Consider the following 22655-nt stretch of genomic DNA (forward strand, 5'->3'; position numbering starts at 1 on the left):
ACGCGGGACCTTGATGGCACGACAACAACGACAAGGGAAGGAAAGGGTCTCGTCTGGATTGGCTACGAGCCACGCACTCGATCGACGCGGCTCTCCGGGGAAGACAAGGCAAGACACGCGAGGTGCGCCCATCAGGGTGCTGCGACAGCTCCTCTCCTCGAGAAACTCGCTCAATCCAGCGCAGCTTGGGTGGCCGTGACCCCTCCATTCCGACAGCGTGACCCAGAAATTGGGAGCTCGGGCGGGAACGCGGGGCTATAAAGGGTGGGGGAGATCGCCTGCTTACCAGCCTTGACCATTTTGACGGTTGTTTTCTTGTTTCTTTTGGGGGTTTGTTGTTTGGTTTGGAATCGACTCTGTTGATGCTCAAAGAACTTTGTATGCGACGCAACAGATGAAGAGGGGGGAGAGCAAGAGTTAAGTCTAGGTAGCTGGAGAATGGGGGGCCCTGGGGAGGGGCGTTATTATGGAGCATCATCTCTGACGACACCCTTCGGCAGTCTGCCCTCTTCCCTCTGCCCCTCACCACGTTTCTCTTCTTCTGACCCTCCCAGTGCTCCCACACGGCGGAACGCCCGTCGCTGCCTCAATTCGGAATACCAGCATCATTCCAGCGAGTGTCGGAGATCCGAGCACGGAAAGCTCGCCCATCACAGCGCCAGTACAAGCACGTACTGCGGTTGGCCCCGCTTTCGCGAGCTTCAGAGCTTCCTCTTCTGCCAGCTTGACCAGTCTGCTTGACCAGTCTGCTTGACCAGTCTGCTTGACCAGTCTGCTTGACCAGTCTGGCTTGGTACATTCACAAGCCCGTCCGTGGACGGTATGCTTACCAATGTCGGCCTTCATCTTAAGCACGAGTGCCGTCATAGGAAAACCCCCGGCCATTGGGGGGCCGACGGTTAGTGCCGGACCAGTGTGCGTTGCCACGGCTTTCGCCCGACCATCGGAGGGCGAGGTGGGGTGTCCTTGGGACGCCCAATCGCGTTTTCAGTGAACTGTGTTGAAGATACAACACTGGTGATTACGCGAGCGCTGAAAGCCCATACGTGACTGATATTGCATATTCTCTGGCAACGAAGAAGACTTTCAATGTTGAGTATTGTTCTGCTATGCTATTATGCATTGTACCTGTTTCTGGCGATACAATGTTGTTCTTAGAGTGGGTGGCTTGATGCAGAACCGACGCTTTCAAAGAGCAGGGTTGAAGTGGGAATACAAACCCTCGCAAACAAAACATCAAAATCAATTGGCTAGGTAACAACTACTCAAATGCATAGTGAACGTTGACTTCGTCATAAAGGTGAAGCCGCAAACATACACACCAGGCTCATTCCGCTGTGGGACCCAGCCTCGAAATTCATTCCAGAGTTACAGCCAGGCTTCACGTTCAATCTGACATGAGAACTTCGTCATCATTGTGATACAAATTGCAGCATCAGCCCTATAAGCAGCCCGCACGGAACCGCTAACGCACCGCGAAGATTAGGAGCCGCTTCGGATGCCTTCCTCACCAGTTCGGCATGACTACTTCCATTGACTGATGTGCCCGGCACACACCACACATCATGTTGCATCCTACAAATCAAACTCCAGGATTGGACGGGCTACGGAGAGGGAGGGCTGACAGCTGCCGCTGATGGTTGGCTTGCAGGCGAGGCCGGCAGCCGGCTAGTACCACGAACGCATGGCACGCATGGTGGACGAAACAAGGCGATCTTAACACGAGTTCTATTGCGACGCGGCGTCGAACCCGGCCGCTCGTGTGAGGGAGGAAACGAAACGGCCGCCGGGGTTGCCGTTCATGAGCGTCGCTTCAGAGGGGCTGGAGGAAAACCGGCATTTCGAATGAGGAACCAGTGAGGCCTTGCCGTTGCTGGATTGAGGTTGTCGTTTTCAGGGGGGAAAGGTTTGGAAAAGACCCTTCCGAATAGCGAGTTGTGATTCGGGTTTACATACGAGAACCAATCCGTATTGTGAGGGGCCATCGGCGAACAGGGGCTGGTGGCCTGGGCTAGTTCTCGTTATGTGACAAGGTCGTTTGATAGTCAGGGTTGGTCAAGTCTGGCATGGTGCCCGTCGCCAAACGACGTTACCGAAAGGACAGGCATGTGCAGAACGTCGCCTTGTGTTTGAAGATGCGGAACGCAGCATGCGAAGGCATTCCAATGGGAATGGGAACGCGAACTATCTGGGTAGCAGTCAGTTTTGGAGCATCAAGGACACTGCGTACGTAGGAGCATGTGACGCCAGCCACTAGAGGCGCCAGGCCTCCGATCGAGTCCTGTCAGCTGGAGAAGCCAGGCCTTGGAATGGACGGCCTTGCCCATGATCCATGATCGGTGTGTGAGCCACGGCGGGCGGGCAGGCACCGCCCAGCCACAGCCGCACGCTGAGGCTGGTGGGGTCTTGGCTCCTGGCTGATCTGGTCTGTCGCTCCTGACTTTGTTCGGTTGAGGCTTTCTCGACAGACGGGAGGCAGGATCATTCGTGGTGCTTGCCTCGGGACCATGGAGCCAAGGGCAAGGGCAAGGCCATCGTCAACCTGAGTTGCCACTCGTGCTCTGGTTTCTGCATCTCACATCTTGCATCTTGCATCCTGCATCTTGCTTTCTTTTGGTTGTTTTCGCAATCCTGCATCCCCCCATTGCCAGCACAGCCGATGGATGGCTCGAGTGTTGGTTGGGACAATCAGCGTCATTGCGATCTAAATTGATACCTGAATTTGGCCTTAGCGACAGTCCGATATTAACGAACGACCCGCCGGCTTTTCAGCCAACCTAATTCATCCCCGCAAAAGCTACCTCTTCATGACCCGAGACTAGCCCATCAGGCTGTACCCTGACATTCCATCATTGAATGGTCTACCATCTTGCGCTGTTTGAGACCCGAGGCAGCCCGTGCTGCGCACTACCAAGACTAGCATAGCATTGCGAGAAACGACTGCGGTCATCTACATCACCTGTCTGCGCCGCCACCGCCATCACCACCGCCTGCGACCGACTCGTGCTACCTCGACACCCCATCCAGTGCTGTGCTCTGACCTACCTTTTGCGCTCTACCCTCCGCATCATCCGCCTAGCTGCTCTCGTGCTCGGGGGTGCCAAACGCCGACACCACCACCAACGAGCAAACACCCCGCTCATCTTCTGGTAACGCTCGTTTGGCCAGCCCCGTCGCTGTGGCTTGGCTTTCCGATCCAGGGCCACCTTCCAGGGCACCCAACTACTCCGGCGCACACCACTGAACCCTGAGCCGCTTGTCCACTGTTTCCCCCCTCGTATGCCCAACCACTCGACCCTTCGACCTCTCGACCTCGCCTGCTAAGGCTGACAGCTGGGTCATTCTTTGCCAAGCAGATTCGTTTCCCTGTTCTCCACAACCTGATTCTCTCGTAAACTGTCCGAACCCGCAGCTCGAGAGAAGCGACACAACCGGCGCGCGCGCAGACCGACCTCTCTCACCCGCCGAACCCAACATCAATCAAACGCCCATCGCCCTACCTAGCGACCCCAACGCGAGAATCACTGTGCATGGCGTCCTGAATTGCCTCCCCGACTCGAACGACAACCTCCATACTGGCCTGCGCACGCGGCCTGCCAATCTCGGCGTACAATCATCACCGCTAGCCCGCGACGCTCGTTCGGCCACATTGACAGGCAACACCGCTGCCCCGGGAGTTGACTGACTTGCGACCATGTCTTTCCGAAGCGATGGCCAGCGCCGCTACGGCCATGTGCCCCCAGTGCAATATCCTGTAGCCGACCAGGCCCAGGACCAATCCTCCTACCCGGCGCGGCGACCTAGCTTCAACAACGGCGACGATTCCTCCTTCTTCGACCAAGGTCAGGACCAAGCGACTCCCCAGGGCTACCCAGACGCGAGCGCTCCATCCGTTAGAGGCCGAGATGAGCTCTTCCTCACCAGCCCAACCGACCCCTCTGCGAACCGACCGAGCTATGGCTCCGCCAACAGCGCCATGTCAGGCTACCAGCACCAGTTCCAGGCCGCCGCACCGCCGACTCCCTCTCACTCGACCTACAACCCTCAGCACTTTGCGCGATCGCAATCCACGTCGCTGCCTTATCATCCTCAGCCCCCTGTTCAGCGTTATAGCTCGACCAGTGCCGGGTCCAATACCGCTGCCTCACCAACCAACTACACGCCAGCAGCCTACAACCCCGCGGCTTATGCCAGTGCCACAAGCCCCCAGCGCGCACCCACCCAGCATGGCTACAACAACAGCAACAACTACAACCAAGGCTACACCTCTCCGACCATTCCCCAGGCCCCGACCTACGGCATGTCGCCTGCCTCTACCTACAACCAGTCCTTCCCCCAGAGCGCTCAGGTGCCAGCTCGCCATGATCAACCGCTGCCAAGCCCCGGCTTCAGCTCGAATGCGTCGACCACGTCGCAAACGCCATCCTATGATCCCTCCTACAACCAGTCATACGGCAACAACTACGGAAACTATACGTCCAACGGGAACAACCCCGCGCCTGCTCCGTACCCGACCGGCACATCACAGGCACCCTATCCCCTCCAATCTCACATTCCTGTTGGCCCAGCGTACTCAGCCGATCCGTCATCATTTTATACCCGGACATCTAGATCTAATTCATCAACGTCGCCCCTCCATTCACCCCAAATTCACTCTCCTGGCCTGCAGCGACACCCCACGCATGCGCCCCTGCCAAGCAGACCCATGGACTACGTTTCCGAAGAGGCCACTTGGGAGCCGGATGAGAGGCGGCACGAGAACGACCAAGCGCGCTACCAAGAAGATATCATGCACGATATCGAGGCAGAGCTGGGTAGTATCAACCGCCATAGACCTGCCCCGGTGAATGGCGGTCAGTTCTCCGACGACGAGCTGCAACAATTGCGACGCTACACCACAAGCTCGACAACGCTTAATCCTACAGACTCGTCCAATGTCAGTCGTTTTTCATCAAACGCATCCACAAACCCGAGGGACAACGCCTCATCTACGTTCGACTACGACGACGACGACGACGACCCAGAAGGCACCGCCGGTGTATTAGCCATGCAGCAAGCGGAGATGGACGACCGCAGATTCAGCACCGCAGCAGGAGGGCCGGGTCCGTACCCGTACACGGAGCCAGTTCCTGTCAGTACTGTCAGCACCATGAACACCCTCCCACCACCTGCGGAAGAACAAAGCAGTGATACCGACTACGGTGGAATGGATCTTGGCTTGTTCAGCGGTGGATATGCCGGTAATCTTGCGTATGGAAACAGCGTTGCTTCTCCGCCTGCAGACCAGGACGAAAACACCCAGAGGCCGCTGCCGGACCCCGCAACCTATCCCCAGCCCTCTTATGATGCGTATGAGGGCGCGCCGGCTTTCAAGGACGCTGGCGTGGACTACGGTGACACTGGCGGCTTGCAGCCGCCCACCGCTCACCGATTAAGCTTTGACGAAGGCGATGAGCGTGTATCCCTGCATTCTAGACAGAGCACCAATGACTCGCCCAACAAAGAGGAATATCCTGATATTTTCTATCATCCTGGTCTCACGAATCGACCGCTGCCAGCTCTCCCTCCGGCCCCAAGTAGCGACAGCGGTTCTATGCTCTCCCCCCAGGGATCGGTCAGCCACCGGCATACTCATGGGCATTCACTCAGCGTCGACTCACGCCACATGTACCCGCCAGAAGGTCCCGAGGCTTACTATGGAGCTTCAGGCTCGGCATCTCCCTATCCGGAACGGTCCATCTCCTTATCGAGCCATAGCAACACACCTCAGGTTCATGCTCCAGCGCGCTCGCGCACTGATGCGGCCGAGGAGCGGCGCAAGTTGTTCAAGCAGATGACGCAGCAGCAACAGCAGCAGTACTTGACGGCGAACCACGGCAATCCCCAAGAGGGCTACGAGTCAGGGACGCCGTCATCCATGACATTTGACATGATCACGCTGCCAAGCGGGAGGCGGAGAAAGTTCGTGCCTGGGAAGCTCACTGCTGCAGATTTCGGTATATGCACCGAGCCCTGGGCCCTCAGCGGCATCGCTGCATGGATCCGCGAGATGGCTGATGGGGAGCCTGATCTCAAGCAGAAAACGGTTGAAGAAGCCCTTGTCGCCCTGTTCACTGTTAAGGTGCCGACCATTAATGTGGCCGACGCCGAGGTGCTGTCAACAACGGTCGTGGAGTTGCTGCTGGACGCACAAATCCTGATTCCCGAGGAAGAATGGGTCAAATTTGGGCCAGGCACCGTTTCTGGCGTGTTATGGCAACTTACTGGGTCTGGCTGTTACGCCTCAAAGCTTCACGAGAACGAGGCGCCCGGTCGCTGTTACTCCTATCACTGCATGAGGACGCTGAAGAAGGCGAATCTCGACGACCTCATGCTGGATGAGACAAAGGTCGAGGGATGGGCCGAATTCTTCAAGGTTACCAAAGAAATGGTCGAGGGTAAGCCGAAGAAGGAGGTCGAGCGACAAAACGTACTGCACGAGATTGTCACCAGTGAGGAAACCTACATGAACCAACTAGAGGTCTTGCGGGTTCTCTACAGGGACCAGATCCAGCACGCGCCGAGCCCCATTATTGCGCCCAACCGAGTCGATAAGTTCGTCGCTGTGGTCTTTGGTAAGGTTGACGCTGTGCTCGACGCCAACAAGGAGAACCTGCTGGCGCAGCTCAAGTACCGGCAGCAAGAGCAAGGTCCGTGGATCGTGGGCTTCAGCGACCTGTTCCGCGAGTGGATCCGCAAAGCTCGCGACGTCTACATCGACTACGCCTCTCAGTATCCGCATGCTTCATACCTTGTGCGCAGGGAAAAGGATCGTAATATCATCTTTGCCAAGTTTCTGGACGAAGTGCGCGGCCACAAACGCTCAACCAGGCTAGACTGGACGCATTTCCTCAAGACACCCATCACGCGGTTGCAACGTTACACATTCTTGCTACAAACCGTTGAGAAGAACATGCTTGTCGACAGCGAGGAGAAGGCAAACCTGGCGAAAGCCATTTCGGAAATCCACAATGTCACGCTCGAATGTGACCAGAAGGTGGCAGAGATGCAGAAGAAGGTTGAGATGATGGAGCTGAACGCAATGCTGGTATTGCGCCCAGGTTTCCATTCCGTCTTGAACCTCGACCACCTCGGCCGTGAGCTCATCTTGCAGGGCGAACTGACAAGAATGGGACACAAGGGTGTGCGATGGGTGGACACGCATGCGCTCCTGTTCGATCACTACTTGATCCTGGCCAAGCCGGTCAGTTCTCGTGACGGTAGAGGGGGCAGGAAGTTTGACGTGTCAAAGGAGGTGAGTCAACCTAGTGCGTCGCACAGAACCTGGACTAAATGAATCAGCCCATACCGATGCCGCTGCTCTTCCTCGACAGCATGAATGATGACCCAATATCGAAGCAAAAGGGTATTGCACCTTTGGCACGAGGGGCGGGCGGGTCGACCCCGGATAACCGGCTTGGTAAGATCACGAGTAACGGCGGTGACCGCCCAACCTTGGAACACGCAGCCACGAGCTCGTCGATTGGTTCGGTAAGCGTGAGCAGGTTAACACCCACCATCTCGAACGACTCGAAAGACAAGATCTTGTATCCGTTCAAGATCAAGCATCTTGGTCACGAAACCTACACCCTCTTTGCCACGACGCCAGACAAGCGGGCGGACTGGGTGCAGAAGATCATTGAGGCCAAGACGCGGCATGCCAAGGCGCTGTTCTCGCAAAACGCGGAACCATTCCGACTACGAGTGCTGGCGGACAGCTCGTTCGCATACGACTCAGTGTCGGCCATTGGCAAGACTGCCGGCGTGCCGGTACGGGGCACGCCGTTGGACCGGGCGATTCGTGAGCTCGAGCAGGTATACGGGCCTGGTCGCGCGGCTCCGGTGTGCCGAGCGCAGGTCAACTGCGCCACCGGCTTCACAGCCTACGGTAAATCAATCATTGCAATCGGAACAGATTACGGCGTGTACATTTCCGATACGACGGATCCCCGAGGCTGGACAAGGGTGAGTTCTCCTGACATGATAACGGTTGTGCTGAGCTGCGCTAACGAGTGACAGACTGTTCAGGTAAATCGGGTGACCCAGATCACGGTATTGGAGGAGTTCTCGGTCTGCCTGATCATTGCAGACCGATCGCTCATCTCGTACCCGCTGGATGTTGTGGCACCCGTATCAAACTTCCCAGCGCCTGTGCACGATAACCCCCGGCGGGCGCCGCAACGGCTGGGCAAGGACGTGGCATTCTTCGCCAGCGCACGGATGAAGGAGCGGATGCTCGTATTCTACAAGCGCAAGGAGGGTATGCACAACACATTCAAGGTGCTGGAACCTGTGTTTCACAAGTCCTCGGAAAAGAAGTCGCGGTTATTCGGAGGCCGGCGACCGGGAGGCGGCGCGACGGAAGCGTTCCGCGACTATGACGAGTTCTACCTGCCGACGGAGTGCTACTCGCTCAACCTCTTCCAGTCTTACATTGCCATCTCGACGGCCAAGGGATTTGAGCTTCTTACGCTGGACAAGAAGCAGCCCATGTCGATCCCGGACCTCAGGGAGCCGGCAATTGCCAACATTGCGACGCGTATTCGAGACCAGCGGCCACTGGGCATGTTCCGCCTCAACGACCAGGAGTTTCTGCTCGCGTACGAAGATTGCGCAGTGTACGTCGATAAGCACGGCGACGTCAGCCGAACGCTCATCATGGAGTATTCTGGAAAGCAGAAGAAGGCGCGCGGGGCGACCATGTACGGGCAGTACTTGCTGCTGTTCAATGAGGACTACGTCGAGGTGCGGAACGCGGAGAATGGGCGTCTGCGGCAGATCATCGCTGGACGAGATGTCAAGTGTCTCGACTACGGCGTACGCGGGCCAACCGGAGGCACGTCGGTGAGCTCGACTAGCTGGCTACCGGGTCAAAGCCAGGCGCCAGGAGGCCAACAGCAGCTCGGCGAAGAGAGCAAGTCGACGGTCAAGATTTCAATGAGCCACCCGGAGATTGCGGGCACGCAGATTGTGCTTGAGATGCTGCTGAACGACGGACACACGGAGAAGTAGGTAGGCGTCAGGAGAAGGGCCAAGGGCATTCGGTGGAGGAAGGGATGATGATTACGACGGTGAACGACCTGTTATACCACGGACGAGGCGGCAGCGGGGGAGGAGAGAACCATGTTTCGATGACACGCTGAGGCTCTGTGCTTGGTTGCGTTTCTTGCCGTGTTTGTAATTACCTAGTCGTCTTGACGATGCAGGAGGGAAGGGCAGGAAGTCAAGAGTTATCATATGCACGGCGTTCAGGCTCTTTACACAAGTCGAGATACCTGGGGCAGAGAGCTGATGAATCTACGTCGCGTCTTTTCTTGGCGTTGTTTTGCGTGCAGATCCGGTGTCCGGATTTGGGGAAAGGGAATACGAGTATAGGAGCGAAGGATTTCTCCTCTCGGGGGCTTGATTGGAAGAGCGAGCGGGTGTAAGCGGCATGCAAAGTGAACCTTCGCGGACGGAGACTGGGTTTCCCAACCTCCTCCGTTACAAGGTCGTCACCGCGTCTGCGAAACATTACAGAGATATCTTTCGCAGCTTGTTGAGACAGGTCCAGTCATTGCTGATAGTCCTCAGCGACCCTCTCTAATCGGCCGCACCAAGATTCACGAACCATAGCTATCCTGACGCCATGCACATGCTGCACTTGACGGCCGTCACCCTCTCGACCCTGGCCGCACGACCGGCCGGCGCATCTCGTCCTCGGAACTGCCCGCCCCTGGGCCCCGTGTTCCCGCCAGCGCGCGCCCCGCGCTCTCACCCCCGCATGGTCGCCGCCCTTGAGGCCCTTTCCCGCGACCTCCTCTCGCGTGCGGCGGGCTGGAACAACACGGCCCTCTCGGTGGGTGTAGAGACTGCCATCGATCCTCGTGACGATGCGGAGAGAGGGCCGATGCTCGAGGTGCACTACTCGCCTCCCCGCGCGAGGGACGTGGACGGCGAGACGGTGTACCGAGTCGGCAGCGTGAGCAAGGTCTTTGCGGTGCTTGGGGCGGAGATGCTGGCAGCGAGGGGCGACCTGCATCTGGATGACAAGGTTGGGCGATGGATTGGGGAGCTGAAGGAGGGTAGCGAGGGGGGCGTTCCGTGGGACGAGGTTACGGTTGGGGCCTTGGCGACGCACATGTCGGGCATCGGCGTGGACAGTAAGTTCGATTCCTCCGCCTCCGTCGGGAACTGTGCCTGCGCCTGCCAGACAGGGTCACAGTTTGCAGAGCCGAGACTGACGGCGCAGTGTTCCTCGACATGGTTACCTTCCCTGGAGACTGGGAGGCGCTGGGCCTGCCACCGGTCAAGCCGGCTGATAGACCAACGTGTTCGGGCTTTCGCGGGACGGAGCCGTGCAGCAAGGATGGTGGGTGTTCTCTGACGCGAGCAGTCATCGTGTCCCCTTGTGATACTGAGAACGCTCGCAGATCTGCTGGCGGCGTACAAGAGCAAACGGCCGCCCATCTATGCGCCGAACCACGCGCCAGCCTACTCCAACGCCGGCATCTCGCTCGTCGGCCTCGTTGTGGAGGCGGCGGCGGGCAAGCCGTACGATGAGGTCATACGCGAGCTGATCCTCGAGCCGGCGGGCATGCGCGGCACGACAGTCGGGGGCACGCTGGATAATGTCTCGACCATATTCGTGCCCGTGAACAACACCGAGTGGAACGATGACATGGGCATCTTTGACGCGTAGGTTTATGTTCCCATCTGTCGAGCATGGCGGGCCCGAGATGACTGACCGCGAGCCAGGGCCGGCGGCATGTTCACCACGACGCACGACCTCCTCGCATTTGCCCGCGCCATACTGCGTCACGGCTTCCTGTCGCCGGGGCAGACGCGCCGCTGGCTCAAGCCGACGTCGTTTACGTCGGCTTGGGGCACGTCGGTCGGCGCGCCGTGGGAGATCCTGCGCCTCGACGAGCTGTTGCCGTCGGGCCGCATTGTCGACGCGTACACCAAGGGCGGGGACATTGCAGACTACGCTTCTGCGCTGGCGCTTGTGCCGGACCTCGGACTGGCTGTCACCATCATGACGGCGGGGCCCGAGATGCTGGCCCCCTCGATTCTGCTGTCGCGGGTTTTCGAAGGGCTGGTGCCGGCGCTCGAGGCGGCGGCGCGAGATGAGGCGCGGCAGAGGTACGCGGGCATCTACGAGGACGAGGCAACGGGATCGCGCATCGTGCTGTCCGTCGACGAGGAGGGTCAAGGCGAAGGACTGCTGCTGACTGAATGGGTGATGCGCGGATTCAACGTCCTGGAAAACTTGCACCGGTACAGTATTCGGGGCATCGACGACACAGAGACGCCGCCGCGGGAGGGCCAGACTCTGCGGCTGTTTCCCGCGCTCGTCGAAAGGAACGGCGGCACGACTGAGGCCTGGAGGGCAGCCATGCCGCCCTTTACGGACGATGAGGCCGAGAAGCTCGATGGGGAGCTGGCATGGCGGGATGGGACGTGTCTCTCTTGGCTACTGGCGGATCGAGCGACCTATAACTACCTCGCCGTTGACCACTTTGACCTCATTGTCGGAGACGACGGCGGTCGAGAGGCGGTGGCCATTCGACCGAGAGCGTTTGCGCTGGAGCTTGTACGGACGAAGACTGGCCCTGTGCAACTTGCAAACGACGCCATTGAGACGTTGGAAACGTTGGGGCTGGAGCTGGAGACAGCCCCTGACGAGAGACAGGTCCCCTTCGAGCTGTAGAGCGAGCGATTGGCAGACTAGAAGCCAGGACGATGATGCTATTTTCAGAAGACCCCTGTCAAGGTATCCTCGGCAAGGCCTGGTCAAGCTTTCTCCGTCCCCTCTTTTTCCGTCGTGGACCCTGTCGGGTCTTGTTCTCGAGTGCGAGCTCGCCAATCAGAGGAGTCTCGGATGGTTTGACAGTGCCTTGGGCTTGGGAGTAGATGGCCGAGGATCACCAACCCTGGCCCCCCTCCATCCCGCTTGTTGGTAGAAGAAAGCAGTCGTTCCTGTTCTTTAAATACGGCCTAGGACTTTCTTCGTTTTTTTTATCCATCTGTCGTACAACTTTTGTCAAGAAGCTGTTGAAGAAGCCGATAAAACCGACCATCACCAAGTCATCGAGCCGTCGTCTTGATCCTGGCGACGTTCCTCCATCAGCCATGGCTACAATGGCTCAGAGTTACACCGGTCACCACCGGCACTCTCAGCATCAAGACCGCCATCCTTATTACTGTCAGCAACACCATCCCCAATACCGATACCCTCACCACCCCCGGTCTCATCGACCACATGCTCAATATGAGCAAGCACCACCTCTACCCCCTCGCCCACGGCGCCAACAGCACCAACACCACATAGCAGAGCTCGAGGTGCCTCCCTGCATCGCCGTTGAAATGCCGGCGAGTCCCGTGCAGGAGAACCCCACCCTCCGCGAGCTCCCCGACGATCCTACGATGACCGCTCTAGTCACTACTACACACTACCTCAACCCAAGAGCATCATCCTCTCACTTGTCAGTCACACCACCGAGCCGCTCGTCAATATCCTCTCTCAACAGAGATCCCTGCTCGATCCCGCTGCCGCCCTCCCGAGCCGTGACTCCCACGCCCCCGGACCTCATCTCCAACACCACCCACGCCGGCTCCTCCTACTCCTCCTCCTCCATTGCCCTAGAAGACTGGCCCCGCACCCCCGTCGACTGTCCCCCAGCAAACTTCCCACAAGCCAAGGCCCCAGCCCTCAAGCTCTTCGGCAGCAAAAAGGCCAAGCGCTGGCTCGACAAGACGGTCGACGGCACCCAGGGCCGCCTCAACTCGGCCGTCAAGCCCTACACCTCGAACCCGCGCTACAACCCCAAGAACTGGACCACCATCGCCCAGGCCGCCTCCCACCGCTACCTCGAGGGGAAGCTCTACGGGCCCGAGGGCCGCTACCCTCGCGCTGAGGATATCGACGAGGGTGTCGTTGGGAGGCCCAAGCTACCGGCGCGGCCCGTGGTGGCGCCGGCGGAGGCGGGGGCTTTGGTCTTGGCTAGGGAGCCCGAGGTTGAGTTTCCGGCTGTTGGGCTGGCGCCGTTGGTGGTCAGAGAGAAGAAGAAAAACAAGAAAAGCAGTTAGGTTCTGCCGGTGGAGGAAGCCAGACTCAAGGCTTGCCAGAATGCACAAGTTGGATAGTTGGTTACTACTGTTTTATTGGGTTTAAGAGCGCCAGAGCTCCAGTGGCAGGCGCCTAAACCAACCACGCAGCAACGGATAACCGGCCACCCATTTTCCACAGATCACTTCAACCCCACCTGCTTCTCGATTCCCCAACCTCTGCTCACCGTGAGCCAGCTTCACACCTTTTCATTCGTCCATGATCCAACAGCCGTCAAACTGATGAGCATCCATCACCTCAAGAAAACATCAAGCGGATGTAGTGAGCGCGTCTCCTTGCACATCCGCTGGAACAGCGCACGCCTTGTCGTGCACCTCGACCAGTCTCCTCCGGGCACTGCTCCCCCTCCGATCGAGAATTCATTCATCGAGAGATACAATGTCGCTTGCGATGCCGAGGATGACGATTAAGCGGACACGCTTTCAGACGAGATCCTAGATGCCATCGTTGAGGTGGGAAGGCCAATATTTGATCAACTCGCCCCGCCACCTGCGCCCGGCGCTACTCTCTCGACCGATCTTCATACTCTCCTCTTTCCAGACGAATTCGCCTTTTGCTTTCGAAGTTTGAACGGCAAGGCAGAGCTCATTCGCAGTGAGAGCAATGGCACGCATGATGACGCCTCTCTTGACCCATTCGGCCGCCCGTTCCAACTCAACGTTGATCAAGACTTCAATTTACCAAGATTCTCCACCAAGGACATTCGAGTCCTCGAGGACATCCTCTACAACGGCTACATTGCACGTGTGGCGATTGAAGGGAACGAGATGTGCTCCAAGGCGGGAGACGACAAATGTCGGGAAGCCGCGCAAAGGGAGCTTGAGTGCCTCTGGAAGATCACTACCTCTCCATATGCAGCCACCATCCGCGTCCCGAAACTGCTCGGTCTCATTGAAGTATCCGACGACGAGAGAGCCGTTGGGTCCGTGGAGGAGTTTATCCCGGTTTCGGCTACCTGGGAGCTTACGACACTGCGAAATATCGAGGCGATTTCTGACATTGTAAAGGATCGTCGCCAGAAGTGGGCTTTGCAGGTCCAGGAGACTGTCCGCCTGTTGCATCAAATCGGAGTCGTGTGGGGCGATGGCAAGGCATCGAACGTACTGATTCATCGCGACACCGACCATGCTTGGATCGTTGACTTTGGTGGCAGATGGACAGATGGTTGGGTAACCCCGGATTTGAGCGGGACGGTGGAGGGTGACGAGATGGCCGTGAAAAGGATCTTTGAGTTCTTGGAAGTTTGACAGAAACCTTCCTGGTCTCGTAGAACGTTGTCAGATGGATAGACAGCGTAAGCCAAGCAGTTTTGTAGAGTTGGAAGACGGGTCATGAATCCGGATGGCCCATCCGATTTGTCCCCATTTGGATCTGATATCTTACATCAGGGTCAGCCACACAGAAGCCGATTGAGAGCGCCCAGACTTCGGCCTGAGACGCAGGTCGCAAAGTCCCCTTCTTACTACATTGGCCTTGCTCTAGAAAACATACACATTTATATTGCAGAGAACGAAAGTTGTCTATGAGATAAGCTGGCTAGCAGGCGTCATCAGTGGTGTAGCGCTAACGTTACCGTAGTGTACTGTGCTCCATATTCGAAAGATGGCTGTGTGTCTTCTCAAAGGCCATTCACAGGTTACTTATGAGTGCCTCATCTAGCCAGACCTCCGATTCGAGCTTATAGATACGGAACATGAGTTCGCATAGAATCGAAGCCCTCAAGAGCCGGTCGAGCTTTGCAATAGAGGCTGATATGAATGCAAAGGTGGGCGCAATCTTTCGGGCGGCTGCCAACCTCTCTTCCGGGATGCCAGCAAAGGTGTGGAGGTCCTTTTTCGGCTCCGCCAGCGGCCGGCCGCATGAGTGAGCACAGTGAACACGGTTGAGCATAGTTTATTGCTCAATCAGCGCTTCAATCCTAGCTCTCAGCTGAGGGGCTATAGTATCCCTGAGGTCTTGAAGAGCTGATGGGTTTGCAAACAGGAATTCAACATCAACCTGAGGAACTCTGATGTCTTGCCGCAACCGGCCCCGGATTATCTGGAGTCTCGTATCAGAGTCACATTCCGCCACGACAAGTCTCCTCAGCCGTTGAGTACGTGTTGGCGTGAACGGGCATTTCTCAAGTTCCACTAAGATAACTGGTGGAGGAAGCTCAGAGATGGCGACACTCGGATCATGTCAGTGTGGTAGAAGGTGCATTCACGGCGGTTTTGACTCACAAAGAGTCCCCCGTCCACCTGTATCGCAAAACCCGAGGCTCATCGGGAGAAACACCGTGATCGAGAAGGAAAAAGCAGCGCTGGCCGTGACAGCCAAAATTGGCGCGGCGTAGTCTCTTATAATACTTAATGTTGAGGGAGGTTTCAGGCAACGACCGAAGGTAGTTCTAGGTTATGGGATGAAGAGTTGATAGAGAGATAAATGGATGAAGGGATAAGAATAAAGGAGAGAGGAAAGTGGTTGTATCTCGAGAAGGAGATGTCGGATCGAGTAATGGATCGAAGTAATAGCCCTTGTTTTTAGCTCTTAAATAGTGTAGGTTTCGTGGGAATCGAAGATAGGTAAGGGGAAGTATAATTAAGGAGAGGACTCAGATTAATCCTAATAGAAGTAAGGCTTATCTTGGAAGGTATCGGTTTCTAATACTTAAGAGGTCGATTGTATCTATGTTGGTACTGACTGGCGTACCGTGGTCGCAGGCATTGAGTTGTACTAAAATCATCAGTTGTCAAGAATCTGTCGCTTAAGGGGCTCTGTAAGATAAAGCGTAGTGTCTTGGAGAGGATCGAGATTCTCTGGCTACATTGGAAGGCCGTTGCTGTTACAATTGCCAACCTGGATCCTTGAAGAATTGACGGGTTGCTGACGAGAATGTTAACTAAGCTGGAATCCCTATCCATCGAGACAAGCCCGGCTTTTGCAAAAACAATTATAAGTCACTCGAGTTGTTGTCATTCCAGTCGCGTGTGCCGCTAAGTCTGGCATATCTATGGTTAGTGATTTGAGAACTCTCCTGTTGTGAACAAAGCCATTCTCGCTGGGGATCGCGCTGAGCTTAAGCGGGAAGCCGCAAAGCAAGGAGGAGACTATCTCCTTTGTTATAGCGAAAGCCGCGTGTGGCCTGTTGCTCGTCGTGTAGAAAGGCCGCGGACCTACCTAACTGCCCCGGTACTCTTTTTGCTCATACTGCATGATGCTCTTACTGCATAATGCAATGAGTCTTCCTTCTTGACTCGCTTATTCGTACTCTGTACGACAGTCACCTACGACTGGACGCGATCAGCAGCGTTCATCGTTTCGTGGACGGCGATACGTTCAGGAGCAGTTAGCTCGAGCATCACGGCGCTTGTGGATGCTCGGCCATCTCCTTTGATACTCAGCTATTGGTAGAAGGTAGTGCGTATTGAGGTTCTCGTTCTCTTATCTTATAACACCATCCTCCCTTGGAGCTCGACAAGGCGAGGAATATAGGTCACGGAGGAATATGGCCGGCCGCCCAATCCCTCGACCACGGCTCGCCAGAGAATCCGTCATCATGATACGAAGAATCGTGAAGTATAGGGTTCTCTTTCTGGCTGGTAACGTTTCGGCCAACGTGCAATCGCGGGGGATTCATGTTTTACATTGCTTTTTCGATGTAACGGGAAGCCGGAGGCTCGCGAGGGCAACGGTTGGTTGGTTAATATTTACTGCATGAAGCGGAGGAAGACCATTTGCAATATTAATCGATTAAAGCTGGATAGCTGTAGCAAGAACCGTGATCGGAGTGGGATTGAAAGGCAGTAGCAGAAAAAAGGTAAACTTGCGGGAGGCACGCGGTGCGTTTTGTAGTGGACGCTGCTTCTCGAAGACAAGTCTAGGCAGTAGGGAGACGCAGTCGGCCGTTGCCAAGAAAACGCGCGATTACGTGACTACCTAGTTGCTGAAGGAGGAGGAGGAGGAGGACTCTTGGGAAACACGGACTGGGTTCCTCCAACGCGCCCAAACGCCCTGCTGCTCCTCTGGGTGCGTTTCCAACCTGATCCACATCTCACAACCGGCCCATCGTTCCCTTCCGCGCTCACTGGCAAAGTCATTCCATCGGTGAGTGGCCAACATCCGGCGACAAAGCACGACTACTACCCGACACCAGTCACCAATCCGGGCATCCTTGGGTTGTGACAGGCCCTGAAGTTTTCCTAGAAGAGGTGCGGTTCGTCGCGCACTGAGGACGCGGGGCTGTGTCCATTATGCACGTATTCGGTACCTACCCAAGCAGTGTGTGCCCCACGCATTAGGATGAAAAGGGGGCGATGCGACAAAACCAGCTGCATTAGGTGGGTAAGTGCTGTTGTATCTGGCTTAGTCTGGTCGGCACCGTCCCCACAGGGCTACGTTTTGTAGCTTCTGCTGACTAACTGCACCAAGGAGTCCCTTCCTCCAGCGACAGGGGTGATCTAATCGGCTGCTTTGGCTGATGCATCCATTTCGGGTTGGTTGCTATGACAATCCATAACGTACCTTTTGGGCTTTCCATGCGACAGAATGACATCCCACCGCGGCATATTTCATCTGAGCTTGGCTCGCAACCCTTCCTTCGAGCCACCAATCTATGCCTCGACGCCGCGCCTTTAGCACATGACAGCAGCGAATAGCCAGACATGGACGTCGAAGCCGAACCCTCTTCACTTGCTGCTGCTCCCAATGAGCGCTTTCGTCTGCTGCCCTGACGACAGACTCGACAGTCTTGTCAACACTTGGCTCGAATCACTGCCTTGCAATATCGAGGAGCCTTCTCCCGCCGACGCACAAACCGCCCCGCCACTTTTTCTGGAGAGGACGACAAAGCGCCGTCGACTTCTCACGCCGCCCAAGTCTGCCGACATAGCACCATCATCCCCACTCAAAAGGTTACACCATGACAACGGATCGGACACAGCCTCAACCTCGTCCGACGGCCACATCTTCGACAACAGCCTGGAAGCCACACCAAGGGCGTCCCTCCCGCAGAGGATACCGGCCCTGAGCGAGGCCAGTAGCCAGGTCTCGGGTAGCTCCGCGGGGTCCAGATCACCGACTAAGAGACGGAGGAGAACAAATGGAAACCCCCACAGGACGAGGCACTTTGACATGAGCGTCAATGTCCCCTCGTCATTGCGGGAGACATGGAAGCAAATACGGGAGTATTCCAAGGGAGTGGGCGTCATTGACGGGCTGGAAAAGGTGACACGCTATCCCGTGGGGACGTCGAGTCCCCAGGCTTCTCTTCCCTCCCTGCTTGGAACCTCGGGCTAATCCTTCACTGCGCGCGCAGGAAAACATCCACGAGGCGAAAAAGAAATATCCTGACATGGAAGAAATCAAACATTCGCTCTACTTTGACGACGCCCCCGTTGGCTCGACCGGTGGCTCGCAGCGCCGCGCTTTCGGACCGACTCCCACGACGCACCAGGTGGCGGAGATGGTGGCCAGGGCCAAGATGTGTCGCGACTACGAGTTCGACGAGGGTGCCTGGAACACCAGCCTCCATCACCGCGTCATCAACCTAGCAGCACCCGAGTTCTACCAAGCAGATGGGCAACTCGTTTACATGGTTCCATGGTGCGTATTGATCCCCCGTCGTTGCCGCCCCGTCAATCATCTCGGGAGTGGAATTTTGACGTCTATTTGCCTCGTTTCTTAGCACGAGCGCGAGCATCCTACCAGACCTCGTTCAGACAAGCTCCTCTCGAAAGGTCGACTTCTGCCTCTGCATCGAACCAAAGGGTGCCGCCGCCAAAGCCATTGACAAATTGGTCCCGACCGAAACGCCGTCCATCAACCACACTGAGTACAGCGCCTTGAGGACGCATCCGATCGGCCTCAGCATCGAGACGAAGCTCCAGGGCGAAGGCCTATCGATCGCCGAGGCCCAGCTTCTGACCTGGCACGCAAACCAATGGCGCATGCTGGATCTTCTCACAGCTGGCACCGTTTCGCGGTTACCACCTATCGATTTCCTTCCCGGCATCATCGTCCAAGGAAATGACTGGTTGTTCGTTGCGAGCACGAGAGACGGAGATTGCGTGGTAAGCCATGGCATTGGGACGGCAAATCCTGCCTCTGTTTCAGCCACTCCCTCCCCCTTGGTGCCGGGGAAAGACTAACATGTGAGACGGCAGACATTGTGGTCGAATCAGATGATTGGCTCGACAAGTGAACCACTGGGAGTATACCAGATTGTCTGCGTGCTGCAGTTCTTGATGTCCTGGATCGAGGGCACATACTGGCCTTGGTTCCAGCGGGCCGTACTCTGCATTGAACCGGAGGTCACAGTATAGCCAACCCCATTACTCCTACTGCGAATGCTTGGGGCCCGTGAAGCAGCTTCAACGACTTCACAACCGCTCGGCCCTCGTCTAGTGCTTGACTTTACAATACGAGAGTTTTCTAATTGCAGTCTGGCCTCAACCCAATTGGCGGGGCTCTAGCAATAGCTTACGGCGCCCCGTCGCGTCTTGAATGCCAGTGTGCATGGAAGTGCTCAAGTAGAAGAACCAGATGTTGCTTTTGCAAACCCTTCAATCTAGTCCTCTGGAGGAAAGGGTCCATCCCGTGGCTTAGAGGAAAGCGTCAGCCAGTTCTATCCATCGCGGAAACCGTATAGCTAGAGTGCATCCGGGCTCCGTGGGAAATATCAGCCCGAAGGACATCACAGGCGAGAATCACTCTACACCCCAGGCTGAAACGCTTAAGGCGTGTCCAGTCAAGGACTCTAGGAACATGACGCCAAACAGGATTGTTGGTGCAAATACAGAGGTGATTGGTCCATAAGGACCAGCCCTAAATTAGCCAGTACCACTCGCTTAAATGACCAGGTCACATATGGCCAGCCTACCCTTTGTTTGGGAGATACTGTGTAGGGGATGCCTTTGAGGGATACATAGAGGTATGGCCGTTCCGGGGTGAACTTTGAAGTCATTTATAGGGAGTGTACTAGTCCAAAATATGAGCATGGAATGTACTCGTGCTCCAGATATCCTGTTTGATTTGACAGCACATGGTCTGACACCTATATACGAGACGGCTTCAGGGCCCTTGATACGGTACAGCCCGTCGGGGTGGGGGGTTAGCGTGCTTCCGGGGCGGGCTGCGAGCTGCAGGCACTAAGGCAGTTTCTTAATCCGCATGTGCCTTTAGCGATTGTTTTTACATGAGTAACCATGCACCATTGTCCCTGTTGGGCTGTCAACCTCGAAGCTCTAGCTCAGGTTCACGATATACAAGATTAAAAACGCTTGACAGATCGCACGCTAGCGCTAGCGACACACGCACAACCTCCATCCCCTTATGTTTCTCTGACCCCAACAGTTCTCCCACAACCCATGAACGAGGATTGGCTTGTGCTTGCAGAAGAGGACGAGTGAGGTTGGGCATGGGGTTCCTCCGCTGCTGGCCGGCCCCACATCCTTCAAATGCTGGCCGCATTTCGACCCACGTCCGCACAACGGACTTCAGACTCCTGCCGTCTCCAGGGCAAGTACAACCTTGGCAGCACAATGAAGTCCACTGTTCCAACTTCTCAATTTGATATGTATCAACCCATGGGCAAAGTGGCGGTCAACCAGCGTTGCTTGGGTGCAGCGCCTTGTCTATTTAGGGAGCAGGCAAGCGGCAGGGTCGTGGTCAGTCACGTGGTGTCAACGGTACAGAGGTTTCTCCGGACCGGAGGCCATCAGTTCCAAATCCTGGAACCCGCTTCCTTTCAACCTTGTCCTTACGGACAACAGCAGCCCCTGCTTGGCCTTCGCGATGCAGCGGGCCAGTCTTTACAAGCAACATCTCCCCTTCACTCATGGAGGCCATTTCTGGCGCGACCAATATCTTCTTGAGCGGTGGGCTGGGTGTGTCCAGCCCGTGGTATACTTGAACGACTTTTGCCATAAATATAAGCTGCTTCGAAGACTAGGAGATTGGAGTTGGTTAACAAAGGATCCAGTCACTAAGTAAGTAGATCTCTGTTTAATATTTACATAGAGCTTACATCTCATGTCAGCAAATACTTGACTCTGAAATTCATATCTCGGCCAAGCCGTCGTGAACTGACCATCTGTCAGTTTGTGAAGGAACATTGCTTCAGTCCAAACGTATCTACCATCACAGATTCCTTTACAATCCCGCATCACTTATCCAAAGGAGGTCGCAACACCCCGAGCATCCTGTTTGATGCTATCGTCTACCCAACGACGGGCGTAGACCTTCGGCGAGTTTCTACACCATGCGAGCACCCCCAAAGCCCTGCCCCGTTGAGCATCGATAGACGTATGCAATGTGTACGCCACCTCATACGAGGTATTGCTGATTTGCATCGTGCTAGAATCGTGCACGGGGGTAGGCAAATACTCCTCCCTGGAACTCGTATCTTACCTTGACTTACCTCTGTAGACATCCACCCAGGAAACGTTGTTCTTCCGCCGCCTCTCGATTCAGATATCGAGCGCCTACTGGAACAGGAGCCTCTTGAGCATCGAATTTGCCGGAAAGACGGAGCTCCAACTTCACGTCTCCTCCCCGAACGAGTGACCGAGCCTGTTGATATTGGTTATGGTGTAGGACAAGTCCAAATCATCGATCTCGGGTACGCCTTTCAGCCCAGTGAAGGTGCTGCCTTCACTAGGAGGGATTTTCCACGCGGGACCCCTTTACCGCCGGAACTAATTGGAAAAAACGCCAGCACTGTCTTGCCCTTCCTGGTTGACAGTTGGCAATTAGGCTTGACGGTAAGCATTACGTCTTCCAAACTATAGACGTTGCGTATTAAGAGAGTAGCTCTATTTTATCTTGACAGATGGGTTCTCGATCATGGAGGGAGGATGTCACAAAAGTGATGAGCAAGTTCGATCCCATTACTCTGACCAAATCGCTCAGCTGAGACATGGGAAAGATGAAGGGCTGGAACAGTTACCAGTGAGCATTCGTCCAAACCTAACGACGATACTACTTTTACTTCTGTGCCATGATCCGGCTCAAAGGTTGTCTGTGGAGAAACTTAGTCAAAATGCCTGGCTCATGGAGGAGGCTAATTCAAGGTTTGAATAGCCATGCTGCTTCATTCATCAGCTGATGGCAGCTCCACTGCCAAGTAGAAAGCGGCATCTTCCAAATACACAAAGAAACATCCCTCCTTGCCTTCCTGCCACCTTCTTCGCTTCGTTCTGATGACATGTCCTTTCTCGTTCATGAACTGGATTGGTCGGCTACTCGATGACTCCAGCCACGGCAGTACCCACTCTCCTGGTAACTCTGTCGCTTTGTACCGAACACCCGAGATCTTCCCTTCGTAAACGAAGAACATGGCCTCTTCAGACCCTTCGGCTTTCCAGTCCTCCCAGCTCGTTCCTATCTTGTGCCCATCATTATTACGAAACACAAGTCGCGGGTTCTTTCCAAACACTGCCTCGGGCGTTACCCATATTTCGTTTGAGATTATCGTTAGCTCCTCCATAGCTCCTTCCAAGTTTGAGGGTTCAGGATCGGGTGGAAT

At 55.9% G+C, this 22655-nt stretch overlaps 6 protein-coding genes across 6 annotated transcripts; 5 read left to right on the forward strand and 1 right to left on the reverse strand.

Annotated features, from left to right (window-relative positions):
- Nucleotides 1–464: 464 nt before the first annotated feature.
- Nucleotides 465–885, reverse strand: VDAG_02631 (uncharacterized protein; the record flags this gene model as incomplete). The annotated part of the gene is made up of 2 exons (XM_009653284.1): nt 465–581; nt 676–885. The coding sequence occupies 2 exons, from the start codon at nt 883–885 to the stop codon at nt 465–467; spliced, it is 327 nt and encodes a 108-aa protein (XP_009651579.1).
- Nucleotides 886–3694: 2809 nt separating this feature from the next.
- On the forward strand, nt 3695–9051 carry VDAG_02632 (Rho1 guanine nucleotide exchange factor 3; the record flags this gene model as incomplete). The annotated part of the gene is made up of 3 exons (XM_009653285.1): nt 3695–7294; nt 7399–8004; nt 8059–9051. 3 exons carry the CDS (start codon nt 3695–3697, stop codon nt 9049–9051), a joined length of 5199 nt encoding a protein of 1732 aa, XP_009651580.1.
- A 1648-nt stretch (nt 9052–10699) lies between these two features.
- VDAG_02633 (beta-lactamase family protein) lies at nt 10700–12352 on the forward strand (the record flags this gene model as incomplete). The annotated part of the gene is made up of 3 exons (XM_009653286.1): nt 10700–10716; nt 10777–11727; nt 12172–12352. The coding sequence occupies 3 exons, from the start codon at nt 10700–10702 to the stop codon at nt 12350–12352; spliced, it is 1149 nt and encodes a 382-aa protein (XP_009651581.1).
- A 35-nt stretch (nt 12353–12387) lies between these two features.
- On the forward strand, nt 12388–14679 carry VDAG_02634 (uncharacterized protein; the record flags this gene model as incomplete). The annotated part of the gene is made up of 2 exons (XM_009653287.1): nt 12388–13105; nt 13577–14679. 2 exons carry the CDS (start codon nt 12388–12390, stop codon nt 14395–14397), a joined length of 1539 nt encoding a protein of 512 aa, XP_009651582.1. The 3' UTR covers nt 14398–14679.
- Nucleotides 14680–17836: 3157 nt separating this feature from the next.
- VDAG_02635 (uncharacterized protein) lies at nt 17837–19452 on the forward strand (the record flags this gene model as incomplete). The annotated part of the gene is made up of 4 exons (XM_009653288.1): nt 17837–18355; nt 18447–18733; nt 18816–19200; nt 19294–19452. The coding sequence occupies 4 exons, from the start codon at nt 17837–17839 to the stop codon at nt 19450–19452; spliced, it is 1350 nt and encodes a 449-aa protein (XP_009651583.1).
- Nucleotides 19453–20890: 1438 nt separating this feature from the next.
- On the forward strand, nt 20891–22299 carry VDAG_02636 (uncharacterized protein). The gene is made up of 4 exons (XM_009653289.1): nt 20891–21117; nt 21168–21502; nt 21557–21891; nt 21941–22299. The coding sequence occupies exons 1-4, from the start codon at nt 20924–20926 to the stop codon at nt 22208–22210; spliced, it is 1134 nt and encodes a 377-aa protein (XP_009651584.1). The 5' UTR covers nt 20891–20923; the 3' UTR covers nt 22211–22299.
- Nucleotides 22300–22655: the final 356 nt, after the last annotated feature.

Source organism: Verticillium dahliae, genomic scaffold (genome assembly GCF_000150675.1).
Source record: "Verticillium dahliae VdLs.17 supercont1.4 genomic scaffold, whole genome shotgun sequence".
NCBI lineage: Eukaryota > Fungi > Ascomycota > Sordariomycetes > Glomerellales > Plectosphaerellaceae > Verticillium > Verticillium dahliae.

Coding starts and splice junctions, on each gene's coding strand:
- VDAG_02636 (XM_009653289.1), top strand. CDS start 20,924: ATGCAGCGGGCCAGTCTTTACAAGCAACATCTCCCCTTCACTCATGGA. Junction 21,118..21,167: donor ACAAAGGATCCAGTCACTAA/GTAAGTAGATCT, acceptor ATCTCATGTCAG/CAAATACTTGACTCTGAAAT. Junction 21,892..21,940: donor GTTGGCAATTAGGCTTGACG/GTAAGCATTACG, acceptor TTAAGAGAGTAG/CTCTATTTTATCTTGACAGA.